This window comes from Manis javanica, chromosome 4 (assembly GCF_040802235.1).
Source record: "Manis javanica isolate MJ-LG chromosome 4, MJ_LKY, whole genome shotgun sequence".
In the NCBI taxonomy this organism is placed as follows: domain Eukaryota; kingdom Metazoa; phylum Chordata; class Mammalia; order Pholidota; family Manidae; genus Manis; species Manis javanica.
The window spans coordinates 11,512,507-11,527,693 of record NC_133159.1 but is presented as its reverse complement, the minus strand read 5'-3'; the positions used below and the strand labels follow the sequence as shown (position 1 = coordinate 11,527,693).

At 50.5% G+C, this 15,187-nt stretch overlaps 1 protein-coding gene across 6 annotated transcripts in view; it reads right to left on the bottom strand.

Annotated features, from left to right (window-relative positions):
* Positions 1-15,187, bottom strand: part of PLEKHM2 (pleckstrin homology and RUN domain containing M2) — a 35,239-nt gene that overhangs the window by 9,229 nt on the left and 10,823 nt on the right. Inside the window, exons 2-7 of one of the 6 annotated variants that reach the window (XM_036999540.2) lie at positions 6,313-6,419; positions 5,824-5,933; positions 5,156-5,255; positions 4,618-4,705; positions 3,555-3,741; positions 2,169-2,228 (exon numbers count right to left, since the gene is read on the bottom strand). In XM_036999540.2, coding sequence (XP_036855435.2) covers positions 2,169-2,228; positions 3,555-3,741; positions 4,618-4,705; positions 5,156-5,255; positions 5,824-5,933; positions 6,313-6,419 — 652 coding nt within the window. The other 5 variants (XM_073233256.1, XM_073233255.1, XM_073233257.1 and 2 more) reach the window with 5 other exon arrangements.

The following is a 15,187-nucleotide window of genomic DNA, read 5'->3' as shown; positions in this document are numbered from 1 at the left end:
GAGAGGAGCTGGTTTAACTGCTCCCCCGGCACCTCCCACCACCCATCCAGGTCACTGGAACAGGGCATGGAGAGGAGGGAGCACCCCCGTGTAGAGCACACTGGGCATTTGTCCAGGCAGGCGGAGCCGCCAAGCAGGGCGCTGGGGCCCGGCTGGTGGGAGAGCCTGGGTGAGGGTTAATGGCAAGGGACGCAGGGTGTTCATGCCTCATTCGCCAGCTTACACACGTCTTGCTGACTATTATCTACCTAGAGGAGATGTGGCAAACGTGCTTCCCATCCTCAGCCTCACTTGGAAGGTCCCAACCTGGTGTCACCTTTCTATAACATTTGGGAACAACTGCTGATGCAGCACAACACCCATTTTTTTAAGAAAGTGCAGTCTTATAATATGAGGACAAAGGTGGGAGATGAAAGCAATTAATTGCCATCTGTGCCAGAGAAACACTAGCAGCATGTGAGGCTTTCTTCAGATGTGCTGGGTCCCCAGAGCCTTAGAGTTCTCAGATGCAGAAATCCTTGCCTATCAGTCTCATGGAAGGTGCCTGCAAAGCCTGTGAATTCTTGCTCCAGGCCTTGGAGATGCGCAATTGTTCATGGGAGGATCCCCAACAGGTGAGGAAGCAAACCCCAAATGTGGTGGGTGTCAAGGGTGGGACACCCACCAGTTCTGTCAATGAGCCAAAGACTACGGACAGAACCCCCAGCCCCTACCCCAGGGCCCAGAGTTTTAAGCTGCCCGCAAACCCTCTTTCCTCCCGGCCGAAGAAGACAAAGCCCGCCTAGGGGAGCTGCCGGTGCGGGCAGAGGAACTCTTTGGTGCCCGAGGAACGCAGGAAAGCAGGCCACCATCTCAGGAGAGCTGGGACAACTCTCACCCTGCCCTGGAGCCCAGCCTGGCCCGAGCAAGCGGTGCGACTGGGCTGTTAGTGCTCAGGCCGCCGGAGCTCTGAGGGGCTGCAGAGGAAGGTCAGGCCCTGCTGGTCCAGTGACTGCAGCAGGCAGCAAGCGCTGGGTGAGGAAGGGGGTTAGTTGTTAGAATCAGGGGTGGAAAAAAACCAGTGCCCAGCATGTGCACCACAAGGAGAGGCTGAGAGGATAAATGATGTTATGATGGAATTCTAGACTTTTAGATGGTCCTAAGACCTGGGACTCTTCAATGCCACTCTCATGGCCAGATGACATAATTTATTTCTCCCACTGCTGTATTTTGTTTCCCACGAACTAAGCTATTTCATACCCACATTACTTAGGAAAAGGTCACCTGTCCCCCACTGCTCAGAGAGCATGGCGCTGACAAGGGGCCAGCTCTGGAGCAGTGGGGAGAGCCACCTGCCCCTCTCGCTCAGGATGAGGGGTCAGCACCTCCCCTTTCAGAGGCTGGGCCCCCTACCCCAGTGGTCTGCAGGGCAAGAGGCTTTTTCATAAGGGGGTTGGGGCTAGTGATGGTCTCTGATTTAAGGAGGAAGTTTCAACCCTCTCGGAAACAGGCCCTATGCTTTGAGCAAGCATGGGCACAAGGGGAACAGCCTCATGAATTTTCAAGTCCAGAAGTGGAGTCACAGGCAGAAAAATGCCCAAGCATTCCTGCTCTCTAGGGGACAGGGTGGGAAGGTTGACAGATTTTATTTTAATCTCCCTGTAGGAAGTTTCAGCTGTGCCTGAGCAATTTCCTTCATTTGAACCTTAATCTCTTTCAAAAATGGCCTGAAGGAATCAGCCCTGGCCTTTGCTTTTTGACGCCTATGACACAGGAGAGCACCTGACCCAGAGGGGCTTACAACCCACCCGTTCAAAGGCCTCGCTTTCCAGAACAAGTCTCCACCCACTGGGTCGGGCTGCTAGTGCCTCACAAGTGGGCAGATCCCTACACACATCTGGTGGGCCAACTGGCACTGGAGTCAGGAAGGGTCATCCGTGTGTCCCAGAAACATAGTCACTTGGTGACTCCACAAGGCCACTGCATAAAGGCAGGAGTCCTGCACTAGGAGAAGGGATGTGCCTAGGGCTAAAGGTCAAGTTCTCCTACTGCAGAATTCCATCTATCATTGGCTTTATTATGATCATTGACATTATTATAAATAACGAGCTGATTTTGAATCATGCAGCAAGCTTGGCATGGAAACATTGCAAAACAGGAAAAGAGGGTAACAGCAGACTCTGTCCCACCTTCCCAGTCTGTGCTGGGTACAGACGGCACTGCTGGAAACACATCTCCAAAATCATAATCTATAAAAATGAGGGACAAAACTGAAGATTAGAAACAGGCAGTGGGAGGACAGGGAAGGTGGGGGCAACAGGGTGGGAGACATGGGGAGAAAACAGGAGAGGAAAAAATTAAACTTTCTCCATTTTAACCAACAGCTCCAGGAGAGCTTATTAGGACCCTCCGATGCTCCTCAGCATGGGCTGAGGACCAGTAGCCTCTGGCCAGGTAAAGACCTCAGGGGACAGTCCTTTCCAAGCCTAGAACCTGGATCTGGCAGAGAAGAACGTGGGTTCCCCTGCACCTGATCTTTTTCCTACACCCCCCTGCCTGCCTTCCTCTGTGGCCAGCATCTGAGATGAGGTGGGCTCCATCCATGGACCATCTGGCGGCTCCCCCAAGGCCTGTCCCTTTGACTGTCCCAGGTGGTCCAGGAGCCCCACCGGAGAGGACCGAGCCACCATCTCCACTCGCACAATGAGCAACGGAGTCTTCCTAACGTCAAGTGTGAAAGGAATTGCCCTCTCCTTGGGACATGGCCCGGGGCACAGGCAGAAATAAAGAAAGAGGAAAGTCAAGGTCCTAGTGCTGCTGCAGTTCTAGGGAGCTCCAGGGGCTAACCTGGGCTCGGATCCCCTTCCCTAGGGGTGTGGTGGAGTGCAGTGAATGAAGAGCTCTGGTTCCTGCACAACAGGAGGGCGGGGAACAGCCAGTTTTAGAAGTGCGCATGGGGGCTTAAGGTTTGAAAGAAACCAGGCTGCTCCAGTAAGCTGCTGGACCAAGATAAAATGACCTACAGATGTGACGACATTCTTTTTCAATCCCTGATGCAATGGCACACTCGTCCCCAACACTAGCGAGTGCAGGAGGACCTCGGAGATTCGATGGACTCATGAGAAACGGTGGCAAGTTCCCCCTAAACTTCGGACCCATCTGGTTCTTTTCCCCTTCCAGGGGTTGTTTAGCCTCTTTCTGCCTAGAACCTAGGGTAGGACAACCCTCTCCAAGCAGAAAACACTCACCCCTGGGCGGCAGGAAGTTTCCAGGTCATACTAGTAATCCCTCCTTGCTCACAAAACTGCCCCCGGCATGGGGCTACAGCCTTCTGGAAAGGGGCTAACATTCGTATGATCTCATTTTGGCTTTTTGTCCCCAGAGTCGGTTTTTTTTAACCACCACAGGGACTCTGATGAAATGAGTGTCTGGGAAATAGCTGACCCGGTCTGACTTCAAATTTCAACCACTGGACCAAAACTAGCCAAGAAAGGCGTCACCCAGCCAGGTTCAAGTGGCTCCAGAATCAGTTTCGCAGCCAAGGCGTGGCTGCTTTCCGCCCCAGGGCCACTTACCCTCGCTAGATGGGGCGATGGCACTGTCATCCCACTCCAGGTTGGTGGAGGTGACGGAGTTGAAGGAGTTGAGGGACAGGCTGTCTGAGCCATGGACCGAGCTGGGGAGGCGGTCTTCAAAGTCCAGCAGGTACTGAGGTTTGTAGTAGTCAGGCATGTAGGGGGCCAAGTCTAAGTAAGGGGCATCCTGAGGAGAGAGTGGGAAGGGCAGGTCTGGGGGGCGGGAGGCCTCGGGTGGGCCCGAGCATGTGGCCTTCTGGGGTCTCCTCTGTCATGCCCTCCCACACTAGCTTCTTTAGGAAATCACTGGGCTTAAGGTACTCAATTCAGAAACAAAGCTGCTAAGAAGAGTAACGGGGATGGTTGTGGCTTCTGATGCTGTGGACCGGAGGCCAACCGGGTGACAGAAACCTCCCGCCTTCCAACCCCTCCTTGACCTCTTTTACTATTGAGTCTCTCACTTTCTCTGATTTCTACTGCTTTTTAGCAGCCAAGTTCCTTTTCTGAGTCTGTGATGATGGGGTGGGGACCTAGGAAGGACAATGGGCAGGAAGGGCAGCCGCATGCACCCTGCCCAGCCCGAGTCCGGGAGGATGCCCGGGAACTTCCCAGCCTTCTAGGCCGGCATTGCATTCCTCGGATGCACTGTGGGGCGGGGGGCGGGCGGGGGGGCAAGGAGCATGGAGCTGATGAGCTTCCAGGGCCCCAGGAGGCACAGGGGCGAATACGCCTTGCCTTTCTCAACTGCCATGTCCTAGACACGAAGGAGAGTGCTCAGCACTAAGATACTCCAGACAATGTGGCTTTTCTCCAAGTCGGGGCAGAAAGATAGGAAGAAGTCACCTGAAACAGGAATTCTGGCCTTGAATAAGCCAAGAGAGGGTCGTCCCTCTTCCACTCAGTCCCACTGTTCAGGCCCTGGGCCCGTCCCTCACCTGAACAAACCAGGCGTTGCCGAGGCTCAGTCACACCCGACAGGCTTCCTGAGGGGCCCTGACAGATGGAACCACACGCCCCCTGGCCCCTCCTCTGCCCCACACGCAGTGGGAGCCATGTGTCTCACCAGATCCAGGTCGAATCGAATGAACTCCAGCCCAGACACCAAGGTCAGGAAGAGAGTCAGGTGGTCGTGGCTGCAGACCAGGGCATTCCTGTGAGGCACGAGGGGGGATGACGGCGGTTTGGGGCCTGGTTACCAGCTTGGCTCCACTGCACCAACAAGCCAGCTGTGTCGAAATTTGGCCTGTGACATCCCCACTCCCTGAAGGACACCCACCCTTTTCCAGCATTCCCCTACTGGGTTTGGAGGCACGCGGCACTTTACTGCCAGCGTGTTCAGATACAGGGCCTGCGGCCTGTGGCGCATCCAGGCCTCAGCAGCTGCTGTGAATACTCTGCTCCTGCAGCTCCTGCAGCAGCCCCAGTGGGGGCTGGGGCCTGGGCAGAGAATCAGGCAGAGGCAGGGCACAGGCTGCCCGAGAGCAGCCCCGACAGAGCGCCGGCACTCCTGGCCAAGCCGTGGCGTCTGCCTGGGGCAAGGGTCTTCGGAAGGAGGCTCAAGGGGGGCTCTGGGGCTGAGACGGACCACTGCCGACACTCACTTGACATAGTACTTATGCAGCAGACCTAGGTTTTCCTGGAAAAGCCGCAGGTAGCTCTCCAGGGAGTTCTCGTTGAGGGCCAGGTACAGCCAGGCCCGGCCTGCAAACAAAGGGTGGGAGTGACTGGAGGGAAGGTCTGTCAGGGTGCTGGCTGCTTCTGGCCAAGGAAGGGTAGGAAGGAAAGAGCGGCTGCGGGGGCCAGGCACTCCACAGCCTTCTCTCCTGATGGAGTGCCACCACCCCTGAGATCTTCATTTTCCCAGTCAGACCCTAGCCTGTAGCCCACCAGGAAACTGATAGAAAGGGCAGACTGCAAACTTCTGGTGGGTTGAGAAATGCGAGGACCCTGCATGGATCCTGCAGGCTGCCGCCGATCCCGGCTCAGGGAGAGAGGAAGACTCATTGCGCGCGTGGGCTGGGATTCGGGACGAGCCAGGTGCTCTGCAGCGTCTCTCTCCTTCCCCCATCCATCTGTCATCAACTAACTGCTGCCAGCAGGGAGACGGGGAGCCTCCTGGAGGGCGCTGGCATCTTGACACCCCACTGCCACGGACCCCATGATGTAATCAAGCCCCCCAGGGCTGACTGTGAGGCCACAAGAGAGTCCCGAGCTCCCAAGGGGAGGGTGACGCTGGGGCCCTTCCCAGCATCCACCTGGTACTACTCACTGCGCCCCAGGTTGGTGGCCACGTGCTGCAGCATCTCGATCTGTCTGACGGCCTCTCTCCGGGTGAAATGCACCACCAGCACCCAGTAGCCAGATGAGAGGTCTTGCAGTCTGAGAAAACAGGATAGGAGCTGCTGTGACCTAACAGGGCCACCCCCAAGAAGCTGCAGTCAGCTGGCCCACCAGCCTTCATGTCAGCAGTGAGCTCAAGGCGGAAAACAACGGAATCCCAGTGGGACCATGGGCAGCCACCATGCCTTCACACCACCAAGCTGCTAATTCTTCGCCCTATCATTCAAGCCTGCTCAGAGACCATTTACTGGGGTAACTGTGAACAGCCTGTGGTCCACATGAGTGAGGTCCACAGCAGCTTCTGCCAAGGGAAAGAAGACATGGAAGGCAGACAAGGCTAGGGACTGCTCTCTGGGGGCTACTCATGCCTCTTTGTGCCCTGCCACTCACGGTCTTCTCCAGAAACTCCCCACCTTACCCATACAGCAGGGCATGGTCCAAGTGCTCACACAGACGCTGCAGGACCTTGTCATGGTTCCGGATGGCAGGGGTCTCATCTTCACATGCAGCAAAGTAGCTCTGCAACTGAAAGGGAAAAAAAATGCCCTCAAAATCAGAAGTGAATAAAGAGAAGAGCTATGGAAATTCTAGAATCAACAAGGTAGCTGAGAAAACCAGTCAGATGATGCATCCATGTTGACCAACAGAAGTCTACCTCCAACTGCCTGCACCAGCTGTCTGCCCTGTTTTGAAGGTTCCAGATGACAGAGGCTTATCCCTAGAGTCCAGTCCCCAACAGGCACTCAGTGAGTGCTTAGCATGGTGATCACTTGATGATGGCCAGGAGCTCACGGTCCATGTTAGGTCTCAGGTGGTACCAAGTTTCAAGCGAAGGCCACTGAGCTACACAGTCGAGGGGCACCACAGATAGTATTTATCTGTAGGAATCACCCCCAGTGCCCCGTGTAAATGGCCCACCCCCGGAGCTGTGCACCCAGTGGCCCTGCTTGGAATGGCCCCTCTGCACAAAGGGCTGATGGGCTGGGGAACATGCTCCTCTGGCCTCCTTCCCAGAGGCTGATGTGGGTCCCTGGGTTTGTCTGAGGAAACTGACAGGGCTGGATGTGGATCTGGGTACATGCCAGCCTCATGGCAAGTCCTACACTAAGGACACTGTCCCCAAGCTGGACTGACAAAAGGAGATGTGGACAGTAGGCAACAAGAACTGCAGCACCATCACACCGCAGCAGGCTGATGAAAGCGAGGCGGCTCTGTCAGCTCAGCTGAGGACTTAAGTCCAGATACCCAGGCTGAATTCCCTGCAGCTGGGGCAGAGCCCCTTTCCAGGTAAGCTGTAGGAGAAGCCCTTCCAATTTCATTTCAGCCCAACTCTGTTCTCGGTTGCCTTTCTAAAGGCCACATGGGGGAAGAACACACACAGAAAGAGCACTCCTTCCTGTACACGCATCTCAGGTTTCAGCTCTTGGTGCTGGACAAACATGGTCTCAAGTGTTTTCTGGACACAGGGGTCAAGACAACAGAGGCAGGCAAGATACACCAGCCACACTGATGAGCGTGCGCTCTTGGTGAGGCCAACCATTCAGCCCCATGACGAAAACAGGCTCTTCTGTCTGGCCCTGAGTGAGCCAGGCGGAGGGCGCAGACGCAGACCTCAGTCCCGCGGGGTCTGCCCTCCCTCCAAAGGCCGGCAAAACAACGCCCCAGAGGGAAAGGTTTCCAGACCTGAGGGGCAATGAGCAGGTAAGAGCCACCCAACCCCGTCTCAGCAGTGGCTGAAGGTGTTCTTGCACATTTTACTGCTGAGAACCACAACACTGGCATCTAGCTTTTTGTTTTTTAATTTCAAAATCCAAAATCAGAGAGTCTTAGAGAGATGTTAGAGCTGGAAGGGTCTTTAGAGACCCAGTGCGATTCCCTCATTAAGAAAGTAAAACAGAGGCTTATTCACTTTCTGGATTATAAAAGTGACCATACCCACCGTAACAGTTGGAAAGTATGGAAAAGTTTTAAAAATGTATTTAAAATTTTTTTTAATGTATTAGGCAGCTAAGGCTAATAGGGGTTGTCCCTCACTATGATTTTTAGCTAAGGGAGGGAGCCACACCTGGAACTCAGACTTCTTTCTCAGCTCAAGGTAACTTCAAAAAAGTGATGCTGAAAACAACATTTGCTCATCATAAAACGGCAAGCAACATGGCAGTGTGTGTCAAGTATAAAGACCTCCATCCCCCCGGCCCCCACTGTCGGCAGCTTGCATGTGTGTACCCTCCCACCTCTTCTGCTGCACATGGATTTAAACAAAAAAAAAAGTGAAACAAGATCATGCTCTACTCATTGTTCTGAAACTTGCTTTTTCTTAACTCAATAATATATCAAGCATATTATTTCCATTTCATAACATAATATAGCAGATCCACTATATTCTTTTGCAGAGCCACACCGTACCCTAAAATATAATGTACCATGCTTTGCCCATTGTTAGATAATGGCTATTGTCTCCAATTCTTGGATATTACACATAATATTGCAATGAACGTCAGAACACCCATGTATCCTGGTGCGGGTATTTCTGTGTGGTGAGTCCTTACAGTGGAACTGCAGGCCCGAAGAACATGCATATTTACAATTGCATTGTAAAATGCATTGCATTGTAAAAATGGCTGGATCCTGCCATTTGCCCTTCTGAAAGGTTGGATTAGCTTACATTTCCACCGCGTTGGCGCCCCACCCCCACCATTATATACAACACTGTATATAGTCTAATTCTTGCCAGTCCACTTGGTGAAAGATGGTACCTAATTGTTTTAAATTGTATTTCTCTGATCATTAATGAAGTCGAACATCCTTATTACCCATTTGTATTTCATTTCCTGTGAATTGCCTGTTTAAACCTCTGCGCTATCTTCTCCTTACTCTCATTCATCTGTTGCAGCTCTTCATTCATTAAGGATTTAATTCCTTTTGTTGCTGTTTTTTGTCTTTGTTTTTTTTCCCCAATGTCATTGACCTTTAAGCTTTGCCTATGGTGTTGTTTTCCTTTTGAGAAATTTTTATTTTTGATGCAGTCAAATATGTCAATCATTTCCTTTATACTTTTTTATGCCTCTGTAGATTTAGGACTTTTTGGTTTCTTTTATGTTTAGACCTTCACTTTACAAATGACATGAGGTAAGGATCCTGCTTTATTATTTTCTGTACACATAACCCATTTCCCACATTTATTAATGGTCCCCTACTGATCTGTGATTTAATATGTCACCTTTCTAGACTGTTTTGATTAACTGGCCATTGTCTATTGCTGTACTAGTCTCTTACTTTTAATTATTTTCATTTATTCGTCACTTTGACATGGGCAGAAAAAGTCTGCCCCATCCCCCAAATATTCTTTTTTCAAAACTGTTTTTTCTATTCTGGCATATTCTTTTAGAATCAAATGTCATTACAGTTTCCTTTTGGATGTGGAGGTAAAATTGTACTGAATCCACAGGTTACTTGTGGGGAGAAATGCTATCTTTGCAATAGTGAGTCTTCCTACCCAGGAACGTGCAATTTCTTTTCCATTTATGCAGGTGGACTTGTACATCTTTTGGTATCACAGCCTTCTTTAGATAGGTCCTGCATGTTTATTTCAAGGTGGGTTGCATACATACACAGGGCATGACAAGTTAGGGAGTACTCTGCAACCAGGAAACAATTTCTGCAGAAAGCACAATAAAAAAGTGTGTAATATGGTGATGGAGAGCAAGGGCTCTCTCAGGAGGCCTGGGTCCAAAGCCTGGCTCTGCTCCTAGAGAGCTGAACACCTTTGGCAAAATACCTAACCCTCTCTCATTTTTCTCTCATCTGTAAAATGGGTTGAAAGGATAGTTTAGAGCTGAGCTATCCAATACTGTAGCTACTAGCTACATGTGACTATTTAAATTAACTAAAATTAAATAAAATTAAAAATTCAGTTCTTCAGTTGCACTAGTCACACTTCAGGTGCTCAATAGCCACATGGGGCTAGCTAGTGGCTACTGTATTGGACAGTGTACATATAGAACATTTTCATCATTGCAGAGAGTTCTATTGGAACTTCCAAATAGCTGGTTTAGGGATCAAATAATTTAAAGCATACAAAAGGCCTAGCATAGATCCTGATAAGCAGCAAGTGCTTAATAACCATTAGCCGAAATGATTAAGAATAATGAACCCATATTCTTAGTCAAACCAACGACACAGCACTCGGCTAAACATAAAAGCAGGTGCAAACAAGACACAAAGATGTACTCTGCTCTCAAGAACTAAAATTCTGTCCACTAGCTCACTAGCAGTGGCTCCCAAGGCCTACTCTTTAACCACTCTTTCACAGCAGGCGATAAAGATTTTCCAGGATCTCAGAGAGACAAGGAGATCTTGAATCAACGCTACAGCCCAGTAAGGTTCTTGGGAGGAGCAGGAAGTAGGAAGGGGATGTCCTTGAATCAGTGGCAGAAGAACTTTTGGAGCTCTGTTAACAGCTTGAGCTCCCACTTTGACGGTGGGTCAGCGAAGTGTGACATGAAGGCCAACAGCCGAGGGATTCTCCCTTGGCTGCAGAGGCAGCAGGCAGGCACTCAGTGCCCCAGGAAGGTCAGCAGGCTCTGAGAACGCAGGGTGGGAGGCAGGCTCATGTGGAATGAATGAGGGCCCCTGAGCTATAGAATGAGTGGACACAACAGCCTGGAAGCACAATTACCAACCTTTATTCCAAATTACTCCTCAGTTACATACAATACTTGCTGGTGGAGAATACCAGTTCTAATTTGAGCCATCACTTATTGAGTGCTTACTGTGTGCACTAGGAAGGCAGAGTGGTTAAGAGTATGGATTTGGGGGTCAGAAAACTTGGGTTTGAATGTGGGCTCTGCTACTCACTCATGGTGTGATGACTGTGGGCAAGTTACTTTAACCTCTCTAAACTCAGTTTCCTCATCTGTAAAGTGGGCTTCCCTATAGGCTGTTGTGAGGGTTCAGATAATACTTGTATTTATCAAAGTGTGTGATATCTGGAGAACAATGTTAGCAGCTACAATGATGATGGTGATGACGTGCTTCACAGACACTAGTCATCACAGCAATCCCACAAAGTAGGTCACAAAGCTAGTAAGTGGTAGAGCCAGAATTTAAACCCAGGTCTTGTCATCTAACCTGGGGTCAAACCCCTGAAGGAATAATGCATATAAAATGTTCTCTTCTTTTCCAAGAAAGAGAAATGTAGCCCTTCTTTTTCAGGTCACAAGAACTAAAAAGCCGAAAGTGGATATGAGCTCCGTGACTCGGCAGCTCTACTTCTCGGCAGGTGGACCAACGGGAAAAGCTAGAGCAGCTTCTTTAAGAAAGCTTGCCTAGTAAGTACTCTCGCCATCCTTTTGGTTAACACAAGCCACAGTTGCTGCAAGAGGAATTTCCCCACTTCTGCAAAGAAATTCATTCTGCTGATCAGATTGCCAAGCAGTTTTGAGTGTTTCCTTTCTGTCTATGGAGATTTGGGGAAAAGGCAGAGAATTTCAGACAAGGGGTCCACAAACTATGGCCCAGTGGGTCCACCTCCTGTTTTTATAAATAAGGCCTTATTAGAACATAGCCATGCCTATTTGTTTCTGTATTATCTGCAGCTGCTTTCGTGCTATGGCAGCAGGGTTGAGAAGATGCAACAGTGGCTGCATGGCTGCAGAATCTACAATATTTATTATCTGGCCCTTTATAGAAAAAGTTTGCTGACCTCTGGTCTTGAGCCTTAAGCAGAGGAGGCAGGGAGCACACACCAGTGACAGGCTGGGTTGGCAGCTGTCTCTTGCCCACAGCTCAGCAGTGGCCAGAAGGGGAGTCTCAAGCCTCGAAAATTCATGTTTCAACAAATATTTACTGATCACCTACTATGTACATATCAGGTGCTATTCTTAAACGGAAATCCTTGTCCCTGTAAAACTTACATTCTGGCAGCAAATGGAGATAAGCTATGTGCAAATAGATACTATTGTGTCAGGGAGTAATGATGCTATAAAATAACAAAGCAGGATACAGGGGGTCTATTATAAATATGGGGTCAGAGAAGATCTCACTGAGGAAATGACTATTTAGGTCTCTAGGAGAAGAGTATTCTAGTTAGAGGGACAGCAGGTGCAAAGGTCCCGAGCCAGGGGCTACGCTAAGGAGACCAGTATGGCTGGAGCTCAGGGAGCAAGGATGTGAGTGTGTGACACGAGGTCAGACGGCAGCCAAGGGCAGAGCATGTGCAGTCATACAGGCCATGGGAAGGACTTTGTTTTTCATTACCAGTTTGATCAGAGGTTGAAAACAGGGAAGTAACATAATCCAATATAATGTTACAAGGCCACTACAGCTTCTGTGTGGTGTATATGCAGACTGTGGGAGGCCACATGGATGCAGAGAGACTGGCTGGGAGGCCACCACCAGTGCAGATGGATAACGGAGGCTTGGAACTGACTACAGTGCAAAAGTGAGACAGGGTCAGATTCAACATCTGCTCTGAAGGTGATGCCCCAGGGATTTATTGATGGATTAGATGTGGGCTATGAGAGAAAGGAAGGTGCCAAGGATTCAGGATAGGTGAGGGCTATCAGCCTTTAGGTGGCATTTAAAGCTGTAGAACTGGCCGAGATTATCTTGGGAGTGCAGAGAGAGGAGCGTCTCAGGACTGAGCCAGCATACTCCAGTCTGGTCAACAGAACCACCTGGGGGACTGGAGGAACACACAGTGCCCAGGCATGTTCCCAAATTGGCTCACGCAGAAACTCTGGAGGTGGGGCCGAGGAGCCAGCATTTAAAAAAACACTCCCCAGATAATTATAATGCCCAGCCAGGGCTGAGGATCTCTGCCTTAGTCTGAGAGGGCACAGCCAATGGAAAATCTGGACGGAGTGTGCTCCAGAGGCCAAGTGCAGAAATTGTCCAAAGGGAGGGAGTAACCAAGTCATCTGGGTCACATCCCCACATAAAGGGAGGCGCTAGGAACCTTGGTGAAGGCAGTTGAAGTGGAGGGGTAGGGATGCAAGCCTGGAAGGAGCTTGGCAAGGAGATGAGAGTATGTGTTTCAAGCAAACGAGGCATTTAAAATGACGTTGATGAAGCAATTAGCACTTGAAAACTTAGATATTTGATAATATCAAGGAAAAATTATTATTAGATTTTTAAAGGTGTAACAGTGGTACTGGGTTATGTGAGAAAATAATCCCCATCTTTTGTGGTACATATACACAATGGAATATTATTCAGCCATAAGAAGAAAACAAATCCTACCATTTGCAACAACATAGATGGAGCTGGAGGCTATTATGCTCAGTGAAATAAGCCAGGTGGAGAAAGACAAGTACCAAATGATTTCACTCATCTGTGGACATATGTGGAGTATAAGAACAAAGCAAAACTGAAGGAACAAAGCAGCAGCAGAAGCACAGAACCCAAGAATGGACTAGCGGTTACCAAAGGAAAACGGGGTGGGGAGGGCGGGTGGGGACAGAGGGAGAAGGGGATTAAGGGGCATTACGATTGGCACACATGGTGTGGGGGGGTCACGGGGAAGGCAGTGTAGCACAGAGAAGACAAGTAGGGACTCTGTGGCATCTTACTGTGCTGATGGGCAGTGACTGCAGTGGGGTGGGGGGGGGACTTGCTAATATGCTGAATGTAGTAACCACAGCGCTGCTCATATGAAACCTTCATAAGATTGTATGTCAAGGATACCTTAATGATAAAAAAAAAGAATCCTCATCTTTGAGCAATGTTTATGAAAAATTTATGGGTGTCTGGGATCTGCTTCAAAATAACAGAGGGATGGGGGTACAACTGACCCAAGACAGTCCATGAGATGAAAAGACCTGTACTTGGGGCTTCAGCAAACTGAACAGTATGTGCTGTTTTTGGTTAGAAGGAAAAGGAAGAGGAGCAGGAGGAAGAGGAAGAAAGGAGGGGAGGAAGGAGAGGGGAAGGGAGGGGGAGGGGAGGAAGGAGAGGGGAGGGGAGGGGGAGGGGAGGAAGGAGAGGGGAAGGGAGGGGGAGGGGAGGAAGGAGAGGGGAAGGGAGGGGGAGGGGAGGAAGGAGAAGGAGAGGGGAAGGGAGGGGGAGGGGAGGAAGGAGAGGGGAAGGGAGGGGGAGGGGAGGAAGGAGAGGGGAAGGGAGGGGGAGGGGAGGAAGGAGAGGGGAAGGGAGGGGGAGGGGAGGAAGGAGAGGGGAAGGGAGGGGGAGGGGAGGAAGGAGAGGGGAAGGGAGGGGGAGGGGAGGAAGGAGAAGGAGAGGGGAAGGGAGGGGGAGGGGAGGAAGGAGGAGGAGATAAGAGGAGGCAGCAATGTGGAGAACTCTTTTCACCAATTTTACCAAAAGGGTGGCAAGAAAATGGGGTAATGGAGTCAAGTCCTTGAACAGGAAAGACAGGATGGGGTCCACTGCCCAGGGGAGGGGTAGCCACGGATGGGGGCCCTGTAGCAGGTGGGCTGGTATGCTTGATGGTAGGGGCGTGAAAAAGTTCTCATGAGAAGAAAACTTAAAAATAAGCAAGGTTGGCTAAGAATGGAGAGAGGGATTAAGATTTAAAGTAATTAATTTTTCAAAGCTGTGGTTTCCCTGAAGTGCCTTAATTTAGGCCTCATCTCAAAGGCATGTTCCCAGACCACACCCTGGACTGGCTCAGCTGCTCTTCTTTCCCTGCTCCCGACTGGGTGCGCTCAGGCACCAGGGCCGGAAGAGCTGGGCTCAGCCCACTTTCTCAAAGACAGGAGGACAGTGCTCCCTGCCAAGCACTCTGGGAAGAATGGCCTTCGCAAGACCGTGCCAGATCCCGTGGCTGCGGGGAAATGTGGGTGGCACACTCCAGCAAGCCAAGAAACGCCTGACTCAGCATTTAAAGTAGGGTTAGTCCCACTCTCTGCTCTGAGCTGCCACAGCCAGCCCTCTCTGCCTTGTCTTTTACAGACACATAACCACGAAATAATTTCTAATTGTATGGTTGGTACCAAGAAATCTTTCCAGAACTGGTTCCTAAAAGGTAACTCAAAGGTAGCTGTGGACGATTATAAATAGCCAAATGGAAATAAGATGGTTACAGGTGCCTTCCTTTCTCCTTGATCAGTCAAGACTGAAGAGACTGTGGTGCTGCCCAGCAAACAAAAGGGCGATCTGGAATCTGACTCTGCTACCTACTCACAGGCTGCAAGGTGGGGGGACTAAGGAGGGTCCTGGGGGGGTCTCCAAGCCTGTATTTACAGAGCAGGATAACAATCCTTGCCCCGACAATGGCAGGGGAGTCTGTGAGGTTGAACAGGCACAGGGCTGTATGTACCTGTGTGAACTGCTGG